This window comes from Carassius auratus, chromosome 17, assembly GCF_003368295.1.
Source record: "Carassius auratus strain Wakin chromosome 17, ASM336829v1, whole genome shotgun sequence".
Taxonomy (NCBI): domain Eukaryota; kingdom Metazoa; phylum Chordata; class Actinopteri; order Cypriniformes; family Cyprinidae; genus Carassius; species Carassius auratus.
The window spans coordinates 14637511-14662695 of NC_039259.1; the positions used below are offsets into that span (position 1 = coordinate 14637511).

Consider the following 25185-nt stretch of genomic DNA (forward strand, 5'->3'; position numbering starts at 1 on the left):
AAGCGACGGTTCACACAACTAACGTTAATCGACAGAATTACTGCTAAACGTGGCTTCCAAATTGACAAGAATGTGCATCATTTACTTCACATAACCCACAAGCGTCCACTCCATTTGAATCCGAGGAACTGAATTCACATCAGAATAGTTTCGAAACATGACAATCAATACGCATACACTCTTGCATTAAATACCACGGAGATTTGTGTTAATATGCTTATTTGTATTCGCATCGACGAGGGCCTTGCCTCTAACAAGGCATTAGATGATTCCTTTGCTTGCTAGCTTCCCAGTTAGCCAGAGCTAGTTAAGTGTGACACCGACAAAACGCGCTGTAGGAGAGACAGACAAATCTGTGCATTTATATAAAGATACGCAACTATCGCCTAGACGTGAAAATAAGTAACACATTAAACCAAATTCAGTAAAGCAAACGACAAAAAGCATACTGGACAGTCACACAGTCCGTGTACATTCCCCTACCTAACATGGTCGCTCCCAGCTCCAGACACCACAGACAGGAGGAGGCATTCCAACTATTTCCTTGAATTTGTGCGAATGCGATACCGAAACAGATCCCGGTTTTGCCGCGTTTCCCGTGAGCGGTTGGAATAATCGGCGAAATTTCCACAAAGTGGTTGTTTTCAGTGTTTTCTAGCAGTAAGAGTGGTATGCGTGTAATCGGAGAGGCATCCCTCCCCTCTCCTCTCATTCCAGTCAGTAATGGCGACGGAGAAACACACTCACTCACTCTCTCTCTCTCACTCATTCTCTCCCACTCTCTCTCTCTCACACTCTCTCTCTCCTCACTAACTTTTCCAATTCGCTCACCGCGGAACTTTCTGATTTTTGATATCTTAATTTAATCTGTGCTGCTATGGCAGGTAGGTAATCAAGGAATAATATATTAAAAAGTCATCTATTTGTATCAACAATAACTCTCTATCTATCTATCTATCTATCTATCTATCTATCTATCTATCTATCTATCTATCTATGTAGCCTTTTTGGATTGAGATTCACTGATTGAAATAGCATTTTTGCTCCAAGGTTTTATTTATGTTTTATTTATTTGTACATTTCTCAGTGATTTTATAAATTAATTTATATACATTTATATATTTTGTCTTATTATATAAAATATATATATGTATATATAATTATATAAAAGTAATATTTTTAATAAATGATTTGTATATGAATTGTGAAATGTGTTATATGACTTTATTTAAAATGAGTCGTTTGAAGCTGGAAGTTAAAGCTCTGTTGATCTGGGGACTGTTTCATAAAAAAAGTTAAATAATAACAAGTCCAAATAAGCCGGGCTTATTTCAGTTACTCTGACTCATTTTGAACCAAATGAACTGACAATAAGTCAGGCTAACTGAAATAAACCATAGTTGGTGACCTTTTTTATGAAACAGGCCTCTGGTCTGTTTGTGTGAAGGCTCAGCTGACACAGAAAACACCGTAGATTAGTAAGGCCGGTCTTATCCTGTTTGCACATTATTTACTCTTATGGATGTATTTGGCAAAAGTTTTCTGAGTCCAGAGCTTTTATCATAATCTAGTTCATCATACCTGTACTTCATCAATGAAACTTTTTTTTTTTTTTGTACCCAGAGAACCCAGGAAAATGTTTATAGTACACTGTTTACTGTTTGAGTTAGCACTGAAATTAACTGACCCCTTCCTTTTGAATATGCACAGCCTCTCTTGTGCTTACAAGCTTAGTTTATTTAAATTTAGATTATTCTTAACAGACACACACCTTGCTTTACTATTCTTCATTTATGATTCCTTTATTTGTCAACAATTTCTTTTTTTATGATTGCTCTTGAACACATACTCCTTCAGTATTTATAAATATCTGTGCTAGGCAGAAGAATCCCCTTCTACTAAACAGCAGAATTAAGGTATGAATATGGATCACACACACACACACACACACACACACACACACACACACACACACAGAGAGGTGTGCCCACGCTGCTTCTTGTATTTGATATGTTTGTGTTTGATATAATGATTCACCAAATCTATTGTCTAGAGAGCATCTGTTCCCAAGGCAACTCCTATCTGTGGGCAGTGGCCAGACACTCCCTGTCCCGGGACGTAATACAAATGTCAGGTTTCTTCTTTTGTAAATGCAAATGGTCAGTTCAACCACTTAGGGTCTGAGATCATTGTTTTGTCTATAAAAATACTGTCATCATCATGTGGTGAACAACAATTGTAAAAAAAAGAAAATGGAATTAAACATATCACAGCAGGTAGATTTGGCACTACTATATAATTAATAAGAAAAAAACACAAAATATATGTTTTCATTTTAAGAAGGTTGGATTTTTGTTCAGTTAATTTTCACTCACAATGTTATTGGCTAAGTGCTCAAAGAAGCCTACATGTTGGTCAAAAAATGGGTCATGTTTATTTTTCATACTTCACATATTTTCATACCGCAAATACCATTCAGAAGCTCAAGAAAGGTCAATAGCATTTTTAACGTTTTTGAGAGAAGTATTTTATGTTCATCACTGCATTTATTTGATCAAAAATACTGTTAAACTGTTGTGAAATAATATTACAATTTAAAGAATGTTTTCTATTTGAATGTATTTAAAATAATAATTTATTCATGTGATGGTAAAGCTGAATCTTCAGCATCATAACTCCAGTCTTCAGTGTCACACGATCCCTCAGAAATCATCCTAATATGCTGATCTGCTGTTCAAGAAACATTTTGTACTATTATTAATGTTTAAAAAAAAGAGTTGTGCTGCTTAATGTTTCTGTAAAAACCATGAAACTTTCAGGATTCTCTGAGGCTGCGCTTAACAACTAAATCAGATAGTCTGACTACAATATATATATATATATTTTTTTATTTAAATCCAGATCTGATCTGTTTTGTTGAACAATGGCTCTAAAAGCCTGTGGGTCTGAAAGTGAATTTCATCACAGTATCATGATTGTGTCTGAATTTGACATTCAAATGTTACTGCCATCAGCCATGTGCAGCCATCACTTCCTCTAATGGATGTTCATTTGTAAACCATCCATTGAAACTTAAAAAAAACATTCTGATCTTGTCATTCTGGATTCAAAAGAGTGTTATTGTAGTATAATTAATTTCCTATTATAATGTTTATTATCATTTATTTTATATTTCAGTTTACATTTAAATATAGTTTTTGTCATTTTGTTAATATTTTTGTAAATTTTGCAAATATTTCTAGGTTTAATTTGAAAGATTTTTAGTTCAGTTTTAGTAATTTTAGAAAATTATTTCATTTGGTTTACATGGTTTTCATATAATATTTTTATTTGATTTCTAGTTTATTTAAATTTAAAACATTTTAAAAGTTCTATAATGACCGAGCTTCCCCAACACAGACTGTGTGCAAAGTATAGCACTAATTAATATTCTTATGTTCATTAGTGCAGCTTGTGCCCACAAAACGCATGTGTGGACATCAAACACTCAGCATCAGGCCTCATAATGTGTCTGTCTGTGCCTCCTTTAAATCTTGCCCTCCCTTTTCTTTTTACATCATGAATTATTTACCTTCCCCCCACCCCCAAATCTCCTTCCAACACCCCTCAGATCTGCAGATTCACTGTCAGCTGTGCTTGGAGTCTTGCTGAGAAGCCCTGGTGTCCAAACCAAACCCTTTGTGTGGAGCCTGATTGTGCAAAATAAGGCCAGTCATCCCTATGCATTTAATGTCATCTAAAATAGCCAAACGCTTAGGTAAATATTTGATACAGAAAGGATATTCCTCACATTGTTTTTTTAATAAATACTTGCTCAACTATCTAAAATATACTTTTAGAAAGCTAATATTGCTTGTAGAGATGCTCCCAAAGTTTATTGTAAAGAATGCCAATGCTAGAGCATTAAAGCACCTCAACATAGACATCGCCCCCCTCTCGTTCCCCTGCGCTGCAGTGCAATTGGAACCAGCTGCTGCTATTTACCCTGAGCAGCAGCACTGCTATATTGCCATGGTTATGGATCTACGCTTGGGATTGTGGGAAGGGCTGGGTTTCCGGGTGTCTGCAGACGAGGTTTCAGGAGAGAGATATCATGCAAATAACTACAGCCACATGCGTAATATTGTCAGAATATCTCACTGATCTTAAAGTCAGGAGCTTAAAATGCTGTTTTTAGCTAGGTTTTAAAATGCAATAAGTGCTGAAGACTTACAGATCTCCAGAATTCAAGTATAATTGCTTCCTATGAGAGTCTAGAAAGGAACTTCAATGATGTTTGTTACTTTAGTTAAGCTGACAAAAAAACATGTTAAATTTTAACAGCAAGATACAGTATATATTTCCTGGAGGGATGTGTAAAAAAAAAGATGCATATTATTTAGAGGGGTGCTGATAAAAATGGTAGGATTATTTTGAAACCATTTTCACTTAGAAATTTCTGGGAATTTTCACAAATAATTACAAAGAAATGGAAATAGCATTCAATTAAATGTGAAATTTGATGAAGAAATACTGAAATATGATTTTCTTGTAAATCATGCTCATAATAATAATAAAAGAAAATCCTTTTTTTAAATATTCAAAAAACATATTTTACAGTGTAGTATGCAGTGTAGAATTTAGCTTCTGTTGTTGTTTACATTAACTTGAATCTGTTGTGTTGTCTAGTATAAGTCATCTTTAGTAATAAAGACTTATTTTTATTTTTCAGTCAGGTTTACTTGCGTTTTATGGCTTTAATTAAACTATAATTTTAATTTAATTATAATAACCCTGGAATATACTCTTAAGGTATAAGGTATAAAGTTAAGGCACAGCCACAGAAGCAAGCTCGGATGCCCCTAAAGGTCCAGTTTTTGCAAATTTTCTTCTGAAAGTGTTCGGATGTTTCTCAGAATCAGATCTCAAGATATAGTATTAATGAAGATTTATTATACATGCCAACAGTAAGTATACTTTAGCTGCTTTGAAAAACCTCGGCCCCAGAAGGCACGTACCTTACATTAATTTAATCAATTATACATATATATCGTCTATTATACATGTGCAGATCACCACTTCAGCCAATTTACAGGCATAACGCCAATACTGAAGCCATGATGACTTCATCGTGTTCTGAACATAAGGATGCAGAGATTGCCACGTATAGATAAATAATTATTTATGCCATTTGCAATAATAATAATGATCATTTGATCAGGATCTGGTTGAAAAACTGTGCTGTTTTACATTACACAACTATGATTTACAGTGAAGAGACCATTCTTGAGCAATATTCATTTTAAAGATAACGATTTCCTCTTAAATCTCTTTTGTTTGCACCTCAGCTTATCTTATTACCGGTATCTCCTCATGAATCAAAGATGACCGAAATAAGACTGCCCTCTGTCCTCTTGGGCTGCACAGCTACCCCATTTAATTATTGATTTTTTTTCCATAGCCTTAGGAAGTGGAAGCTATAAGCCACATTTCCCACATGGGGCAAAGTCTGCATTTATAATGCCACTGAGAACGCCACAAGGACACGGTTTTAGAAATCTGTTCCTTGCCAGCTGGGAATTACCTGAAGCATGCTCAATCATGTTTCTTCTCAAGTAATCTGAATATGCAGTCTCTCACAAGCAGATAAGGTTTCATGAGTGGAGGTCATCTGATCCAGGATCAGATTTATGAATGGTATTCTCCCATTTGTTGTGAAATTCCCTATCTGGGACAAAAATCCCAGGCAGAATTTTGGTGAAATCTACATCTGTAAATGAATGGATGTTTATTTGCTGTTTCTACCTCAATCACACACTCATGGGAGTGTGAGTCACAGCATTGCGCTCAATGACATCAGTCAAGACACATTATCATGATAACGCTTTCTTTATCTTGAAAACAAAGAGAAAATAAAAAACACCAAATGTGAAACTGTCCAAATTCAACTGAGGTCAGTGTACAGCTGAAACCCCTGGGTCGGTCTTCTGGGAACAGTTAAGCAATTGAGAGTAAAAGAAAGCAAAAAAGCTTCATTGCTGTGATGAATCACAGACTGGTCTGTCTGGCCAGTGTTACACAGGGCTGGACTGAATACGGCTGTTTCAGCTGAGTCAAGGGAGCTGTGAAAATATGCAGGAAGCGACCCTGTTTTTCTCATCCCACTTTTCCTATTGGACCTGGACCGTTTATCTTTATTAAATGTAATCAAGTAACAGAAGACTTCAATCATGTTACTGTCAAAGGAGGAAAATTTGTCATCGTTTAAGTGAAAGACCTAATTAAATCACACAAAGTACAATCAGATGTATGAAAAACATATACACTGCCATCAAGTGGTCAAGATCTGTAATGAACATCTTCATGGAAGTGAAAAGTGAAATCAATCACATTAACCGGAGCTGCCAAAAACCTTTCCTTTTAGCCATTTCCTTTTATTTAAAAAACCGTGTCAGTCTGTTCTGGTGGGAAAATATCCACATCTGAGATTTGTACATGGAAATGGACATTATTATAATATGCTCATAATTGCAATGAGTTCTTATTTTCATTATAATGAAAGCTTACTTGTTGCCAAAATTATTGTTGTTTTTAATCATCTATAAATAACATGAACTGTATGTCAGTAAATGAAGTCGGCGTACTACTGCTGCTGCAACTCTTCTGTAAGCCTCGGCCTGCAAAACAGGCAAATATGCATGAATATATTAGAAAATTAATATAATTATTTCATATAAGTTCTATAAATGTTTGTTAAAAATCAGAAACTCTGATTGATTAGTCTCTTAGTGGATTATCTGTAAACATCCTTTATGTGAAACATCTTATTCAGGTCAGTACTAAATAAACAAAAACATGCATTTTGTATGTTCCCTCTTGTTTTGGTAAAATAATTAACATTTTGCAGATTCTGCAAGGTGTATGTAAACTTCTGACTTCAACTGTATATTATATACAATAAATATGCAATTTTTGCATTTCAATTTTGTCATTTATCAATGCATGTTACCAAAATGTAGTGTGCCAATTTTTTGCACCCAAAGATCATGAAAGGCTTACAGTAAGTAACTAATGGAAAACAATAAAAGGAAGACAGGAATCTAACATGATTCACTTACTTCTGGACTATCAGGGGATGACACAACCACGGGCTGCCCCTTGTCCGATGTTTCTCTTATGTTGAGATGAAGAGGAATGTCTCCTGGAGTGAGAGAAGAAAACCTTGTGTCCTCATAGATTGGCCAATCCACATGAATCAAATCTAGCTACATGCGATTTGACCTCATAATATGCATTACATTTGATCAATTTCAAGTTGTTGTTTTTTTATGTGCTTAAATGCTAAAAGAGTCAGTCATCATGTAATACTTCATACAGAATAGCTTTACCAAGCATCTCAACACCAAGGGTCTGAGCCAGCTCTTTAGCCCCATCTGAGCCAAAAATGTGTGTTTGATGATTGCACTTGGGACACTGGAAAACACTCATGTTCTGAACCAGACCCAGAACCTAAATGCACAGAGCACATCCTTAAACATAATTTTAATTGAAAAAAAAAAAAATCTGGTATTTTCTGTCGGAAGTAACGGTCATATAATTAACACAAAATATAAACTAAATGCCATTTATAATTTATATTGCTTCAATATAGGTCTCTATCAGCACGAACCCAGCCTGCTTAAACTCTATTACTTTCCACTATAATTTAATGACAAGTTGGAGCTGAAGTGCTTTTAAATACAAAAGCAAATCCTTTACCGGAACGTTAACCTTTCTGAACATCTCGGCACCTCTTCGTGCATCTAGCAAGGCGATGTCTTGAGGCGTAGACACAATTACAGCACCTGAAAGCAGAAATTATACAACTAAGCTTGATGTTTGGTGTATAAACCAGTCAAAATGTACTTGCATTATGTTTAAGAGCAGGTAAATAAAATGAATGTTCTGAATACTAGACAACATTAATGCATCCAATTCTCCCAGCTGATACAAGCACTGACAATCTGAAATGGAAAAATCCATTGCGCCGTGTTGTGACTGACATTAGGTAGAATGCTTCTTTCAGATTGTGAACGATGCCAAAAAGAGGCATACAGACCATAAATCAGCTGTAACATTTGTTAGTTTACCTGCTATAGGAATATTCTGGGTAATAGACAATTGGACATCTCCAGTTCCAGGAGGCATATCAATCACAAGGTAATCTAGATTCCCCCAATCTACCTGCATGGAAAAGTCATTATAGTAGTGAAAGGAACAACAATGTTGAGTAAATTGGATGATTTTTTTAGACTGCAGAAAATGACACAATTTAACATGAAACCAGGGTAGAGGATATAATTCTTGCACAATCATTCAAAATGTGCCAATGGATGGAAATTGAACTGTACTGAAGAAAATCACATCAACTTGTGCTGGATGAGGACAGCGGAGAAAAAAATAGTTATTTGACAAAATCCTATTAGCTAGCTACAGCAATTTCCAAATCCAAATTGCACACCTGTCTAATGAGTTTCTCAATAGCTGACATCACCATCAGACCCCTCCACACAATAGGTGCAACCTCTTCAACCAGAAAGCCCATTGACATACTGCAGAAGACGGAGAAGCAAGAGGTAAAACCAAAAACCTTGTATTAAAAAATTAAAAATAAAATAACATTCAAAAGTTTGAGGTCTGTGAGATTAAAAAATAATAATAATTTAATACTTCTATTTATTTAATCTCGTTTTCAACAAACATAATAATAAAAAATGTTTCTTGAGCAGAAAATCAGCATATTATAGTGATTTCTGAAGGACACTGAAGACGGGAGTAATGATGCTGAACATTATTTACAATTTAAATTACATTTTTACTGTAATTTTGATCAAATAAACAACCTTTTGAACAGCAGTCGATATAAATAACACTTCTGCACTAGAACTATAAATCAGTCATGTACTTACCAAGGAATTCCAAAATTCACAAGTGGCCTCATTAAGTTCTCTGAATATAAAGAAAATAGGATCAGATGACAAACTAATTTTTTAAATAAAACAAAATATATTTTATTTACAAAGCAAACATGGACACAAAACTCACTGTCTGTTAATTCGGGGTTTCCTTTTAGGTTCATTAACTTTGGAATGGAGGGGCCATATACATCAGCATCTAGAAGACCCACTGATTTACTCTACATGCAACAGTGGTAAGAAAAAAAATATTACTGAAGGCAAATCATCTAATAAAAAGTTAAATGATTCAGTGGTTTCAATACAGTGTCTGAGATAGGGTTATCTGAATGTCACCTGATCGTTAGCCATAAGTCCAAGAGCAAGATTCACTGTGAAGACATTAAACGAAATGAGCTTTTCAGAGAAATGCTGGTAGCTGATTAAAGAGTCAAACAAACAGATTGGAAATTATTGTGGCATGAAACACACAAAGGTCACTGAACCCAAAAGACAACCGACCTGCTGTTGTGGACTTTCCCACCCCTCCTTTCCCCGATGCAACAACAAGGACCTCTTTGACTCCAGCTATGGGCTTCTGTTTTGGCAAACCTCGTGCCATGTGCTGCCTCTGTCTCTCCTGCAGAGCTCGTTCACCAACTCCTGAAGTCTAAACAGAGAAAAAGTGGGAGAATATGTGTCTGTACTGTCGTTGGGTTTATGCATCTATAACGTTGCACCATTAATAATTAGGGCATCTGTAATCAAAAGTTGAGTTTTACGTACCTTGAAGCGGATTTCATGTCTATTTTGAGGTGCAGAAACAAATCTGCTAGCCACACGTGGTGTGCCTATAATGTTTGAGGACAATGTATATATTTGCAAAAGCCTTTTGTAGCTGTCGTGTAATTTAACCATCTTATAAAGCTCCCAGAGACGAGATTTCGGACAATGTCACGAACAAAACAAAGACAGAGACGACGCTGTGGTTTCCATGTGACACTCGTCTCTATCGGTTTAGTACTTGGTTACGTTTTTAAATAAATCATATAATATGTCACAAATACAGTGGGCGTTTTTAAAACAAAAATACAGATGGCATGCGCTGGCGTGAGTCGCATCGGACTGTCGACTGTTGATGACGTATATTGTTTGGATTCTCACGCGGAAGCTGATCCCCCGTATCCATAACCAATAAACTCGCGAGGTCAATTCAAAATAAACTTATTTTATTTATGTTACCTCGGAATTAAGTTGATCACTGTCATTGTAATCGGACAATTTGTAATTGTAATTAAAGCGCGAGTGATTCTGCAGCAGCGTCTGCATGCTCGACTGCAGGTCAAACCTCCAGATGCTGAGAGTGAGGCTGAATGGGTTGAGATATCGGGAAAATAAATAATTAACCACAATTCTATTTTTTTGTCGAATTAATGACCTATCTAATTTTATTATAATTGTTCAGATTAATAGGGGAATTGTTATCTACATCTGCTTTTTGAAAAGTTCAACTGAAGATATAATCCTTAAAATGGGTATGCATTGCCCCTGTCTCACATTTGCAATAAAACATACATACATGCATTAATTCTGAGATGTAATGTACACTGTATTCAATGTACACCTGTTTTCTCACTCAGTGAACACACTGCTGAACATGAAGATTTGTGAGACCGAATCTGGAAAGTACACCTCAGTGTTGCAGCTACCAGAAAGGGGTCTCATAGTACCGCAAGCTACGCTTGGAAGACAGGCTTGCCAACTCTCACACATCTAGCGTGACACTCATGGTTTTAGCATCAATCTCACACTGAAGTCCAAGCATGAGTGTCACGCCAAATGCGTGAGAGTTGGCAACCATGTTGGAAGAAAACCAAAAGGCAAAGGGATGCAGTACCATGGCAACATTGGGAAAGATTAAGGCTTGAATCTCTATGACAGCTTTGTGTCTTATTGTCAAAGTGAACTCTCAGCCTGCAAAAACAGTGACACTGTTTCAGAGCTCAAACATGGAACATATGGGAACAGACAAGTCCTGAAGCTGAATACAAACGGACCTTTACTCATCTAATAGAGTTTTAAGAATTATATCATTTTTGATTGTAGATCAGTAATATATGGACATTGATCTATACAGATCATTCAGAAACATGAACTCTATCTATCTATCTATCTATCTATCTATCTATCTATCTATCTATCTATCTATCTTTCTTTTACTTGATTATTTAATAATAATGTAAAGCTTTCATATTAAAGGGATACTCCACCCCAAAATGAAAATTTTGTAATTAATCACTTCGCCCCATGTCGTTCCAACCCTGTAAAAGCTTTGTTCATCTTCGGAACACAATTAAAAATTATTTGGATGTAAACTTGGAGGCTTGAGACTGTCCCATAGACTGCCAAGTAAATAACAGTGTCAAGGTCCAGAAAATTGAAAAGCATTGTCAGAATAATCCTTCTGCCATCAGTGGTTTAACCGTACCATTATAAAGCCAAGACAATACTTTTTGTATGCGAATAAAACAAAAATAACCAGCAAATGCAGAATGCGGTGATATGGAGAGAAACAGAGGAGACTGTTGACAAAGGAATTGTTGAATTAAGTAGTTATTTTTGTTTTATTCACGTATTCTCGTCGCTTTATAACGTTACGGTTGAACCACTGATGACAGATGGACTATTCTGACGATGCTTTTCACTTTTCTGGACCTTGGCAGTGTATTTTACTTGGCAATTAACTTAATGGGACAGTCTCAAGCCTCCCGGTTTTCATCCAAAATATCTTAAATTGTGTTCCGAAGATGAACAAAGTTTTACGGGTTGGGAACAACAGGGGGTAAGTGATTATTAAACGGCAACATGTTCATTTTGGGGTGGAGTATCCCTTTAAGCTTTCAGAGCTGATCTGGGAATGCCACGCACCGGAGTCACTGTGGCCGCATGTCCTTCTCCTGTCCAGCAGGTGACAGTAAAGTGCAGACATTTCCAATATCTCCCAAACCAACAATCCACAACAGTTTATGGACATGCACAACAAACATGCGCTGGAAAGCATTAGGATGGTTGTCTTGATGAGCAAGGTTAAATCCTGTGATGATTAATTGTTTATTAATTAAACTCTGCGACTGAAGAAACTGTCTTTATAGTGGATTCGCCAACGTTACTTTGATAATGACTCATTGTCTTCAAGAAAGCTGCTAATGGACGGCAGACAGAAGGACTGTTACACACAAAGCCCAGACACCCCAGCTGTAAGACATCGAAAAACATGCACGACAAACGAGGGGATTGAGGGCTTTTCCCAGCCTTCTAGGGAGACTTCTAATGGGGCGAGTAAAAGGATCCCCAAACGAGGAGGACAGCTCAGTTCTCCCTCCAGAGGTGACCATGTGCCCGTTTATACTCTGGTTCTGGTGCTTGTGCTCTCTGTATGTACACGCTTTTACAAAATCACTGAGCCTCCACATGTATGGTGAGTATTAGATGTGTACAATTGTGATTGTAAATCTACTTTCAATGCACGATCAGTGAACACTATGGACCATTTGCAGTTGGGACGAGACTCATTTCGGAAAAATGGGAAGCTATTACATTAACCGCACCTTCTTCTTTGATGTCCATCCACCCCTTGGAAAGGTATGGGTTTCAGACCCCTTCTAGTTTTAAGATAATGTGCATTATTTTATTAATGCTTCTACACTCCTCACTCAGATGCTGATTGGCCTCGCTGGATACCTGACAGGCTATGATGGGACCTTTCCCTTCATAAAACCAGGGGACAAATATGAGCACCACAACTACTGGGGGATGAGAGCGGTAAATCCCAATTCAGTTTATGAATATCCTAACGTTTTTTTCCCCAAAATGTTTATTTTTCAATTAGTTTTACATCAAATTTCATATTATGATTGAAATATAGCTTTTACTTATTAAAGCGGTAGTTCACTTCCAGAACAGAAATGTACATATAATGTACACGCCTCCTATGTCTTTCTTTCTTCAGTTGTAAAGAAATAGTTTTTTGAGGAATACGTTTCAGGATTTCTCACCGTATAATGGACTTCTATGGTGCCCCGTGTATGAACTTCCAAAATGTAGTTTAAATGCAGCTTCAAAATGATCCCAGCTGAGGAAAAGGGGTATTTTACGAAAAAAGGTAACACCGTGATGTAGGATGATTTTGAAGTTAGAGGAGAAATTGAAATGGGAGTTTTTAGACATAACCCTACTGCCATGAACCGGGAAAAAAGTTCACGCAGAGCTAGATGAGTGTTTGAGGTTAAAAAATAGAAATGTTTTTGGAAAATATCAGTTCGTTTTGCTAGATAAGACCCTTCTCCCTCGACTGGGATTATTTAGAACACTTTGATACTGCATTTAAACTGAATTTTGGAAAAATGTTTTCCTCAAAAAACATAATTTCTTTACGACTGAAGAAAGAAAGACAGGAGCACATTATCTTAAATTTTTTGTTCTGGAAGTTAACTGCTAGAAAACAGTTATTTTAAATTGCAATAATGTACCCAAATATGACTGTTTTACTGTATTTTGATCGATCAAATGCAGCATACGAGACTATATATATATATATATATATATATATATATTATTTTTATTATTGTTAAATTATATTACGTTATCATGGACATCATGAAATGTAAAATGTAAATTTCCTTTTTATTAAACCATGCAAAATCGTAGCTGCAAGATTAAAAATGCAAATCTATATTTTGAAAGTTGTATTTGAAATATGCTTGGAGGTCCAAAAGTTATTCTGATTATGTATATGTATGATACCTCTTTGTTTTATTTATTTACTTATTTATTTGAGTAAAATTAAGAATTGTACTTTCCAAGAAATTGCCGTTAGCTTTTACTTCCATTGCTGATGTATTATTCTTCAAATGTGCGCTTCAATCCCTGTGATGAATTTGTGTTTAGTTCTGTGCAGCTCTCGGTTCCTGTCTTCCTCCTTTTTCCTTCCTCATTGTCCTGGAGCTGTCTCAATCTACGCCAGCAGCGCTCATCGCAGCCTCTCTGCTGATCTTTGGTGAGTGTGGAAGTGATCATCGACACAGAGCTGGCCTGTATTGAGTGGGGGCATTACGATGATGATCGAAATCTAAATCCACTGATCCATTTTACGACAGACACTGGCTGTATCACCCTGTCTCAGTACATTCTTCTGGATCCCATTCTCATGTTTTTCATCATGGGCTCTGTTCTCTGCATGGTCAGATTCAACACACACAGACTCAGGTAGAGCTATCTGGAGCCGTTCTCTATGAAGCTTTACTGGTCGAGTTTATGTACCTAATGTAGAGCACATTTTCTTTCTTGTCTCTAGGCCTTTCAGCTTCTCCTGGTGGTTCTGGCTGCTTCTGACGGGGGTCTGCCTCTCCGGCTCTCTGGGAGTAAAGTTTGTTGGGCTGTTTGTCATCCTCTTGGTGGGAATTAACACAGTATTTGATCTGTGGAGGCTGCTTGGGGACCTCAGCTTGTCTTTGGTATGAATAAGAACCAGTTAAAGACTTTGAACATTATCTCTTCTGTTTAACAAGGCTGCTTTTATTTGATCAGAAATACAGTTCAAAGTGATCGGTTTAACTCATCCATGCTGAGAAAAAAAATTGTACGGATTTCAAACTTCTAAACATTATTGCATGTTGTGATTGACACTATTTTCCCGTTTTCACCAGCTGGATTTTGGGAAGCACTTATTCGCTCGAGTTTTCGGGTTGATAATGCTCCCATTGTTCCTGTACACTACAATATTTGCTGTTCACTTTATCATCTTAAACAGAAGGTACGTCTGAGCCGATATTAATATTCTGTTCTATTATTAAAGCAGATCATCGGTCACTGATACAATAAAATAATGCTAAAGCTTTGTTCTTTTCGATACACAGCGGTCCTGGGGATGGTTTCTTCAGCTCTGCTTTTCAGTCTCGCTTGATTGGAAACAATCTGCACAACGCCTCCATGCCAGAGTGTAAGAACAACTTGAGCTCAAGTTTTGACATTTTTACTGCTTCGGTTTCTTTTTTTTTACTTGAATTGTGAAAAGATGGTATTTTCTGACTCTGTCCTGGCTTGTACCCCTCCCTCCACACAGATCTGGCCTATGGCTCGGTCATAACTGTGAAGAATCTGCGAATAGCAGGAGGGTATCTGCACTCGCACTGGCATCTCTACCCAGAAGGTGTTGGAGCTCCCCAGCAGCAGGTCACTTCACCTTTGTTTACTCTTTACAGACAGTTTGACAGCAGCACTGCAGTAACATTTCCGGAAGGTTTCGAGATTAAAAACTGATCAGTAATTCTTAATTTGGTTCAGAATTTCTAAAAACACTACTGTTAAAACGTTTGGAGTAAGTAAGAAAATGAATGAGAAATCATCTTGCTGTGTAAATCTATTTTGCATCTTACCTCATGTAGGTTACAGCCTATTTGCACAAAGATTATAACAACCTATGGTTGGTCAAGAGACTTGACAACTCTGACGGTGAGTTCTTGTGCATGTTTGCATCATATTTCTCGAGAAACACTGCACAAGAATCAATATCTCCTGTTCCCTTCTGAGATCTCACAGGGCCACCAGAACTGGTCCGACATGGTGACATCATTAGACTGGAACACAAAGAGTACGTACAAGGTCTTTTGGGAAAGTAACATAGTCATGGCCTAAACAATGATATGAACTGTTAGTTTAAAGCAGTGCACGCCTGATTTTCTTCATCAGAACTACAAGAAATCTTCATAGTCATTTCCATGAAGCTCCACTGACCAAAAAACACCTGCAGGTCACAGGTTACGGCATTGTGAGTATTACCACTCCTTGTATTATAATGTTTTAGCATTACTTTCGAAACCATGTTTCATTATCAATTGATTAGGAGGGTTTGTGTTCTATCGGCTTAATAGATTCAGCTTTGTTTTTATTTTCTGATTGGATCATTGCAAGCAAAAAGATGACCTTCTAGTTGACATCAAACAAAATCTCCAAATAAATATTAATCATTTTCATAAGTTCCAATAGAGTAGCATTACAAATTTTAAACCAGAATGGCTTTTCGTTTCAGAATGGAAGCGGAGATGTCAATGACTTGTGGCAGGTGGAGGTGTGTGGAGGGAAGAAAGGAGATCTGGTGAAGGTGTTGCGTAGTAAAGTGCGTTTTCTCCATCGCTCTACAGGCTGCGTGCTTTGCTCCTCTGGAAAGACTCTTCCCAAGTGGTGAGAGCGTTCATTCAGCAGAAACCTTAGATGGGGTCTGTAGTGCATAACACACAGAAAACCATTTCAACTGGACTTTACTCTTCTACAGGGGATGGGAGCAAGTGGAGGTCACGTGTAGCCCATATGTCAAGGAGACGCCCAACACACAGTGGAACATTGAGGATCACATCAACCCTAAACGTATGTTCATAAAATAGACAGAAATGTGCCATCGGATGGGTTTTACTTTGCTCTTCATGTAACATCTTTTTACGTCTACAGTGCCCAACATCAGTCTTTCAGTGCTCAAACCAACTTTCCTGGAGGTCCTCTGGGAGTCTCATATTGTGATGATCAGGGTAAGATAAGCTCACCCTAAAGAAAAATCTGCCTTTTAAAATGTTGATTTTGCTTCAGAATGGATCATGAATTCAAGTATATGGGTTTAAGTTTAGTGAACCTTGTATTTTTGTTCAGGGAAACAGTGGTTTAAAGCCCAAAGACAACGAGATGAACTCTAAACCCTGGCACTGGCCAATCAACTATCAGGTAGAATATCTAAAAAGATTTTTTAGTTATTTATTTTTATTTTTTAAAGTGATATTTCATTATTATTTATAATTAATTAATCATTTTTCAATAAGCTTTATATTTTTATTTTAGTAATTTTGTGTGCCATTTTTATGCTTTTTTTATATTTCTGTCTCATTTTTATTTCAGTTTTATTTATTATAGTTCAACATTTCAAAAAAAAAATTCAGTTTTTATTTATATTGAAAATTTCTAATGAAAATGTTTTTTATTAATAGATTTTTATTCGCTTTAGTAAAAGTTTATTTAAAACGAACAAAACTGTTTTGAGGAGCCACATCTACTGAAGTCCTATCTCATTATAATTCATTATTCATAATAGGGATTGAGGTTTTCTGGAGTGAATGAGACCGAGTACCGCGTTTATCTTCTCGGGAACCCTGTAAGTGTTTTTTTTCTGCGCTCTGTTTCCTAAGATCTCTTGTCGTATCATTTCTTCAGTTTACCTTTTACCCTCAGGTCATCTGGTGGCTGAATCTCTTGAGTCTGGGTCTGTTTGTTTTAATGCTGACAGTGGCATCTTTAGCAAAACAGAGAGGAGTGAAGATGGAGGGAATGAGGAAATGTAAGCAGCACTACATATTGTGCAGTACTTAAAAAAAGAGCCGCGCAGAACCAGTCTAAAACAGCTGATGTTGTCTTTCAGTGCACTGTCACACTCTCATGGAGGGTGGTGGGATGCTGCTTTTGGGATGGCTATTACACTACCTCCCGTTCTACATCATGGGCCGCATACTCTACTACCACCATTACTTTCCTGCCATGTTGTTCAGCAGTATGCTCACAGGTACGCCAGCGGGGACGCCATTGGTCCTATAAGTTATACTGCAGTCAGAGCTGCCTTCTTTGAATTACAACAAAATAAACATCTGCTGAAAATCTATTCACCCTCACGCCATCCATAATGTATATTTGGAGAAATTTACACTGATGTTCCATCATTTGCTCACCAGTGGATTCTTTTCAGCGAATGGGTGTCATCAGAATGAGTCCAAACATCTGTTAAAAACCTCGCAATATTTGTTGAGAACAGTTTTTGACTGTTTTCACTTGTTTGATCTGTGCATACTTCTCTCCTGATATTCGCAAGATGTTGTTTTCCATACAGTAGAGAAAGCGGTGTTATAAAAATAGGGGACTCGAATGTTAGCCAAAAGCGATGGTTTGAAGTTAAAAACATCTTTATGAATTTTTTTCTTATAAACGCAGCTTTTTGCTTCACAAGAAATTAATTTCTAGACTGAAAACATTTAGATTACCTGTGGATTCTTGTGATGTTTTTATCAGTTATTTGGATTCTCATTCTGACGGCACCCATTCACTACAAAGGATCCATTGAGGAGCAAGTGACGTAATGCTAAATGTCTAAATCTGTAAAAAAAAAAAAAAAAAGCCTACATATTTCAAATTTGGCAGCATTAATTGGCATGTTTAGACACCAATGTTACCTCAATAAACTTAATTCTAACATTTAATGACCTTTTATTTAAGGTATTACTCTGGACGTCTTCCTCCAGAATTTACACCTTCTCTTTAGTCCATCCATATCCCATCATCTTATGAGGGGAGGTCAGTTTCTACTCCTGTTAGGGTTCATCTACAGGTAAGGCTCTAATATTAAAATTTAGTTGTTTTTGGGCTAATATCACTTTTAAGCTTTGATTGTATTTACAATGTTTGCTGTTGTAAATTAACCAAGTATATTAATTTTATCTAATAATGAAATTGTGTGTGTTGTACAAATGTTCTATGTTTTTTAGGTCACAAATTCAGTCCATTTCTAATATTGATCTCACACTTGAATCTCTACTTGTTTCAGCTTTTATCTCTTCCACCCTCTCTCCTATGGTATGAGGGGGCCACTGGCACAAGACCCTGCCTCGTCCATGACTGGCCTCAGGTGGATGGACTCCTGGGAGTTTTAGACCATTTTAGACTATTCAGAAATGTCCCGGTCTGCATAATCTTTTTAACCATGTCAGTTTTTAAATGTTGACTGGCTCTTTACATTGTGGAAGTACAGTGTTTAATCTGCTGTTAGGCTGTGATTTTAAACTTTTTAAAATATTATTTTTTTATTTTACATTTATGTATTTTACATTAAAGCTTGATGGTGTTTAATGGCTGTAGCTGGACTGAACTAAATTACAAGTAATGAAGTGCCTTTCAGGTTTCAGATTTAAAGACTCCAATGATGTAGAAAATATTCACTCCTTCAGTTGGGTTTTGTACATTTCATTTGTTACACATTTTGTTCTTCTGAGGAAAAATAAAAAAATAATTAGTGTATTCAAAAACAGCAACCTTTGATGTATCACACTATTATATTCCTCAGCTTTTAATTATTTTCAAAATAATTAGCTGTGTCCCTTTGTCATTGTGTTACTGTAATTGTTGCTTTAAATGCAGATCAATGGCTGACTGAAATGAATACATTGCAAAAATGTGCATGCATTTGGACTTAATTTGCCTAGCGTTTAAGAGCAACACCTTTTTAAATTCGTTTAAAATTAAAAATTAAATTACATTTATGCATTTAGCAGACGCTTTTATCCAAAGCGACTTACAGTGCATTCAGGCTATCAATTTTTACCTATCATGTGTTCCCGGGGAATCGAACCCCCAAGCAAGCAAGCGCAGTGCTCTACCAGTTGAGCTACAGGAAAATACAAAAAATAAAAAATAATTACAGTTTACTGAAAATACTTAGCATAACCTAAGATGAGGAGAAATGCTAAGAAGAAAATTGTATTTTCGTGTTGGACTGTATGTTTGTACCCCACTTTAGTATCTTATCACTGAAGTTTAACATTTTCTTGCAAAACTAATCTTTGCTCACAGGTTTTATAATCTTTACTGTCTTCAAGAAACTTTATCTGGGTGATTTCTCCCTTTATCTCAACCAGCTTTGCAATGTCTGATCCTTTATCTGACAGTCTCTTATTCTGTCATATTTAAGTAATGCTACATATCACTTTATATTAACACTGAAATGTTGATAATGCATAAATGATCTATTTAATTCCCTGTTGATGTTTTTGTTGCTATTATCTCTAACATCTCAAGTTATCCTGATGCATCTTCTTAAATATAGTATAATTGACTATTTAAAAATTCTAATCAATTTTATAAAATTAACACCATGGTAAGCAATAATGTTGCTTCTCAAGTCAGCTGAAAGTCTTACTGTTGCTACCTTAGACTGTAAGAAAAAAAAGATTGCGACATCTCACAAAACACAAGAGGGCGAAATGTACATATTTACAAAATGTGTAAATATCACTGATCTATAATATAGAAAAGTGGAAAATATGAGAAACGTGAAGAACTTGCTGTTGAATTCTGTAATTTTGAACGTTCAATTGAAAAAAAAACAACAACACAAGAGGCGGGGCTACAGGCATGCACGGCCTTCAGCAATTGGCTGCCTCGAATCACGTGTGTAGTTGTCAAGATGGCGTCTCCGAATGGAGGTAAATTTTAATTCCTCTTTTCTCTGGTAACATTAGTTGTAATCATACTAGTGCACATAACCGATTAAACCTTATAAACTGTTATGCTAGTCAGCATACCCTCTTAAAGAATTGATTAATTCAGTTTCTAAAAAGGCTTTTCTCTTGGAACAGCGTCATAAAATTGTTTAGTCAGTCATAACAAGCTAACTTACGTGTCAAGCGACATCGGTTACTATATTAAATATTATACGAAGTTATTGATGCAGCGGTTATGTGGAAAAAGTGTACTTTTGTATCTCGTTTCTATTTTTAAATATGTATTATTTTGTTTGTTTATTTTACCAAAGCATTGCTATCCAGTGCAGCTAGCTCAGCTGGATCACATCAATACAAACATAACCTAACCTCTCCTCTAATCATGTGACTCAAAGAATTACATTATTTCTCCAAAAGTTACAGCATTTAAACTTAAACCAGTGTCTGAATAAAAAAAATGGCATGTGTCATTTATTTATTTATATATAAATATAATTATTTATTTATTTTTTAGATGGGGACTTTGAATCATCTCTGCTAAGTTTTGAAAAACTTGACCGAGCTTCACCTGACCTTTGGCCGGAGCAGTGTAAGTTTGAGTGTCTAATAATTACTGATTTTAATTCAAATAACATATTATAAGATGTAACATTCACACGTTTCCAAATAATACCCTAATGTTTGTTGAAAAACAAGCATGTTTAAATATTTGTAAAATATTTTTTTCTTTTCTAATGTACCCTTGAATTGTTCATTTTTGTAAGTCCCATGTACTTGTTTAACATTTTAACAGTACCGGGTGTTTCTGAATTTGCTGCATCCTTCAAAAACGTGAGCAAAATACCAAATTATACAAATGTAAATATATATTTTTTAAAAAAAGTTTGCATTCAGACATGAAATTGAGACTTCTGTTTGTTGTTCCAGCCAATCACGAATTCTCCGCCCAAGTGGATGGCTGAACTGGAGTCGGAAGATATTGAAATGTTGAAAGGTCTGTTGCCTCTTTCATAAAACCAAAACAAATAAAAACTTCTTGGTGCATAATTTTAGCATGTTTATTTTATGGACCGGTCTGATACATGCTTTGTTAAATTAAAGAGCTTAATCTGGTTGGAGAAATTGCAATATGAATTTAGAAAATCAGTGGTATTATTATTTTGTGTGTGTGTATTATGATCTTTTCTTATTTTTGGCATTGGCACTACAAGCATTAATCTTCTTATGTTTGTTGTTGTTTTCAATTAGAATTAGGAAGTTTGACCACAGCTAATCTGATGGAGAAGGTGAAGGGACTGCAGAATCTGGCTTATCAGTTGGGTTTGGAAGAATGTAAGTAATCTTAGTTTCTTTGAAACCTTTAGACCATTTGTGCACTAAGAAGTGGCTTGTAGACTTTGTAAATCCTCCACTAGATGGCGATATTAGCCAAGAAGAGCTGCTATTAACCATTTTCTCCTGCTGTTAACTTCATGATAGAGGTTCTTTAAAACATATACATTATTATAAACAATCTAGCACCTAAATCCTCTGTAACGTACCAGAAAAGTGACTTATTTATTTATTTATTTATATTTATTCAGTTATTTTAGTTGGTAAGTCCTGAATAAATCCCCACTCTACATTTAAACAGAACTGGCTTGTCGCCCAGTAGCTCTGAAAGGTTTTTTCACAGAATTGCTAGATGTAGTATTAATCCAGACTGGCAGGATTACAGAAAAGAGAAGTGTTCTGAAAATGGCCATCAAATGTACAAATATTGTGTAATTTGTAAAGTAAGTGAGTTCTGACATTTTGATCTTTTCATGGCATGTTCAGAATAATCCCTTAGCAGCCTTCCTTTCAATGAGAAACTAGGGTGAATCTAGTTAAATCTCACACTCAAAACTATAAGCAGTCTGCTTGAATTTGCCATATTATGTTGAACAACTTTATTCTGAACTTGTATAAATGAAATTTCTCACTGACCTGATATATTCTTTCCTGTATTACTCTTTTAAATTTGAGTAGAGATTTTTTCAAATTGATATTTTTAATATCACATCTCATGTTTCTAGTACGTTCATCATTTAATATTGAAAACATCTGTGTCCAGTGTCAACTCTCTAGGGTAAAGGTGCCACTTTTATGTACAGCTTCCATGTTGCTTTTTCTATGTATAAATGACCTTTTTCTACAAATGGAAAGGCCTGAGTCGGTTCTGCCTGTATTTAATATCTTTGACTTTGCACTCAGTATGCTTTCTAGCAGTGTAATAATTCAACCTAGATGTCTCCACCCTCCTGTTATTTTGTCCTCTGCTTGTTCATGATGTAGGAATGCAACGCTCCAAGACATTTCTTCATTTTAACAGGAAGAAAATTAATTTCCCATGTTGAAAGCAGGTCTTTTCCATCTAATATATAACCGGTGCACCACAAAACTGTGATTTAGTGTGAGTTTGATTGCGCATTTGTTTCTTCTATATCTTTGGCTATACCCACCCACTGGTTACCTTAGTCTCTGGTTAGACTTGGTCCTGTAATGTGGAAAATATACTGGTGAAGTGATGAGAGGTCGCCTTGTGAGCTCACTGCTGATTTGTAAAATCTCCATCAAGAGAAAATGATTAAAGTCGGCTCGTTCAACCAAGATTATGCCAAACAAAATTTGTCACAGCTTTATGCCATTGAGCGAAATAATAGTCAGCTGCATGAGCTCCACAAGTTTAGCATAAAACCGAATGACCATGTTCTCAAGCATAATTTGAGAATGATCCAACGAGCATTTTGTGCTTTATTGGGAACACGAACGTCTGACCATCAGTTGGTGTTTACATGATCGATATAGTTAGATTAGTAACCTAGAAAGTGCAAAATATGAAATATAATATTCATTAAGCTGTTAAGAATTTGAAAGAGGGAATACTTCTATTCGGGACAATTTAAACTGGTCAACATTTTACAAAAATATTATTTTAAAATAATAACATTTGAAAAAAAAAATTAGATATATTATGATTTATTTTTTTTACACATTAAAACATAATAAATTACAGTTATATGTCACCTGTTTTTAATCAAACTAATGCAGTCTTGCAGAGCCTAAGAGACGTTATTATTACAAAATCATACAAAACGTTAGTGTACATCATAATGTTTTTTTTTTTTTTGTAGTACATGGTTCAAATTCAAAATGTGGTCTCTGGTTTTTACACATTTGCAGATCATTTAAAGACCTGTAACATGAACGTAGAAGAATTTGCTGTGCTTACATCAATTGGTTCTATTACAGAATTGCGTTCTGCGTCCTCTCAGTATTCTATAATTAAATACGGTAAAGGTATTTTAAATAAGCCTCCCGGTATGTAAAGCCTCTGCACTGAGGAGGAGACTGATATGAAATTACGATTATCATTCGGCTCAGAGCAGCATTTAACGCGGCGCCCTTTAATGTGGTGTGGTTTAATTTTCTTCCTTCTCCTAGCTGTCAGGAGAAGCCTTGTAAATCTGAGCTACTTTTTCATCATGTTTCTTTCTCTCTTCAGCGCCTTTAAACGAGCTGACGAGAGCTAGTGTTAGGAGACGGGAGGGTGAGGAGGAGGAGGAAAAAGATTTACCGCACCTTTGACACGACAGCCATTAAAGTCCTGATCTGGTTAATGGGGATAATGTAATCAGGCAGTGAAAAGTCACCCCAAAGGCAAGGTTATCAGCCACACATTTGTTTTAGATATTTATTTCGACCTTCAGGTACATGCAGATGCCAAGCCTTTAGATGCATTAGACGCGTATGTTTGGGATAAAAAATATGATCAACAGCAGCATAAATTAAGCTTTGATTAATCGTGTACTTATGTTCAGCTTAAAATGTATAAATAAGAGTATATTAAGTATCCTAATGGCTTGATCTTTAGAGAATCAGCACATTTTCATTTGGAACTGCTACATGAGGGGTGCGACCGTAGGCAGATAAGGCTATCATGTGCATGTGTGTGTATTTATTTGTGTGTGTGAGCGTGACATGTGCCACACCGGTCTCCTTGGGGACGTTTACCCCTCCTCTCCTAGCTGAGTGACGCTGATCAGGGTCGTTGTGGGAGGGCCTGACGCGTGCCTAGTACCCATCTGCTGCGGGCCGTGATGAATGCTGCTGTCGGGGGGCTGCTGAGCATGCTCATCAGGCCCCTCCGCTCCCACAGCACCAGTCACTACACTGATAACTACTGTTATTGAAGGTAATTGAATGGAGAGTGTTCCTCTGGGACAGCCAGGCCTCAGGCGATGCTGATGATATCTCCGATTCCACTGCGGCGGCTCGCACAGATGATGTAACACACTTGTTTCTACTTGAGGAATAGTGGGGGTGTTTTTTTAAATGGGGCGTCGGATAATCTGGAAACATCTTGTAGGTCTAACAAGATTTATATTTTGTGCGTTTAGTAGCAAAAATAAGCAGCAGGATCATAGGACATTTTATATTTATTATTAATAGTGCCAAGGGTTTTCAAAATGCCCTAACCCTGAGGAATAAACCTAATTAATATCTCAAACTGTGCAGCTGTTTGAGAAGAGGTGTGCTGTTACTTTTGGGATTTAGCTATGTAACTTTCAAACTTCTTTGTAATTATATAGAAAAACACTGGCATTCATCCTAATATCATTCCGGCAAGTTTTTACAGTAAAGTAGCACTCAAATAAATATAGTTAGTTTAATGTTTCCCTGGACCGATATCTTAATTGTTGTCTATTACAGATGCTACGATAGGAGCACATATGGCACAAGAAAAAGTAAGAGTGTCCACGATAAGAAAACTGAAAAGTCTTTTAAAAATCTAAAACAGTACATACAATCGAATAATGTGCCATGTTTTATTTTTTGTTTTGTTTTTAAGTTACTGTTTGTATTTATGGTGGTTTCATGTGGTTTGTGTACCATTTTCAAGAAATGTCTCTAGACATGTCATGTAGTGTAACTATCAAGTCAAATAT

General features: G+C 36.2%; 4 protein-coding genes across 5 annotated transcripts in view; 2 read left to right on the plus strand and 2 right to left on the minus strand.

Moving 5' to 3' along the window:
• Positions 1-741, minus strand: part of LOC113117341 (rho GTPase-activating protein 5-like) — a 37177-nt gene extending 36436 nt beyond the window's left edge. The window contains exon 1 of the mRNA XM_026285953.1: positions 484-741. The gene's annotated coding sequence lies outside the window, so the exon portion shown is untranslated. The remainder of the gene's footprint in view (positions 1-483) is intronic.
• Positions 742-5863: 5122 nt separating this feature from the next.
• Positions 5864-10226, minus strand: LOC113117367 (iron-sulfur protein NUBPL-like). Its single transcript, XM_026285991.1, has 11 exons — positions 9699-10226; positions 9435-9582; positions 9270-9304; positions 9064-9154; positions 8928-8967; positions 8480-8570; positions 8109-8202; positions 7738-7823; positions 7368-7488; positions 7098-7180; positions 5864-6656 (listed from the first exon to the last, which is right to left on the minus strand). The coding sequence occupies exons 1-11, from the start codon at positions 9828-9830 to the stop codon at positions 6579-6581; spliced, it is 999 nt and encodes a 332-aa protein (XP_026141776.1). The 5' UTR covers positions 9831-10226; the 3' UTR covers positions 5864-6578.
• Positions 10227-11863: 1637 nt separating this feature from the next.
• pomt2 (protein-O-mannosyltransferase 2) lies at positions 11864-19172 on the plus strand. 2 transcript variants are annotated; one of them, XM_026285970.1, is made up of 21 exons: positions 11864-12390; positions 12470-12554; positions 12630-12734; positions 13860-13968; positions 14069-14177; positions 14266-14425; positions 14618-14724; positions 14828-14910; positions 15034-15143; positions 15356-15422; positions 15510-15561; positions 15660-15738; positions 16000-16151; positions 16243-16334; positions 16416-16492; positions 16611-16682; positions 17047-17106; positions 17184-17289; positions 17371-17511; positions 18216-18327; positions 18544-19172. In XM_026285970.1, exons 1-21 carry the CDS (start codon positions 12119-12121, stop codon positions 18647-18649), a joined length of 2256 nt encoding a protein of 751 aa, XP_026141755.1. In that variant the 5' UTR covers positions 11864-12118; the 3' UTR covers positions 18650-19172. The 2 variants fall into 2 exon arrangements, with proteins under 2 accessions (XP_026141755.1, XP_026141754.1); XM_026285969.1 differs by having other exon boundaries at positions 11866-12390; positions 15501-15561.
• Positions 19173-20109: 937 nt separating this feature from the next.
• LOC113117380 (protein lin-52 homolog) overlaps positions 20110-25185 on the plus strand; it is a 13717-nt gene continuing 8641 nt past the window's right edge. The window contains exons 1-5 of the mRNA XM_026286010.1: positions 20110-20197; positions 20730-20804; positions 21009-21046; positions 21143-21209; positions 21464-21547. Coding sequence (XP_026141795.1) covers positions 20179-20197; positions 20730-20804; positions 21009-21046; positions 21143-21209; positions 21464-21547 — 283 coding nt within the window. The 5' untranslated portion in view covers positions 20110-20178. The remainder of the gene's footprint in view (positions 20198-20729; positions 20805-21008; positions 21047-21142; positions 21210-21463; positions 21548-25185) is intronic.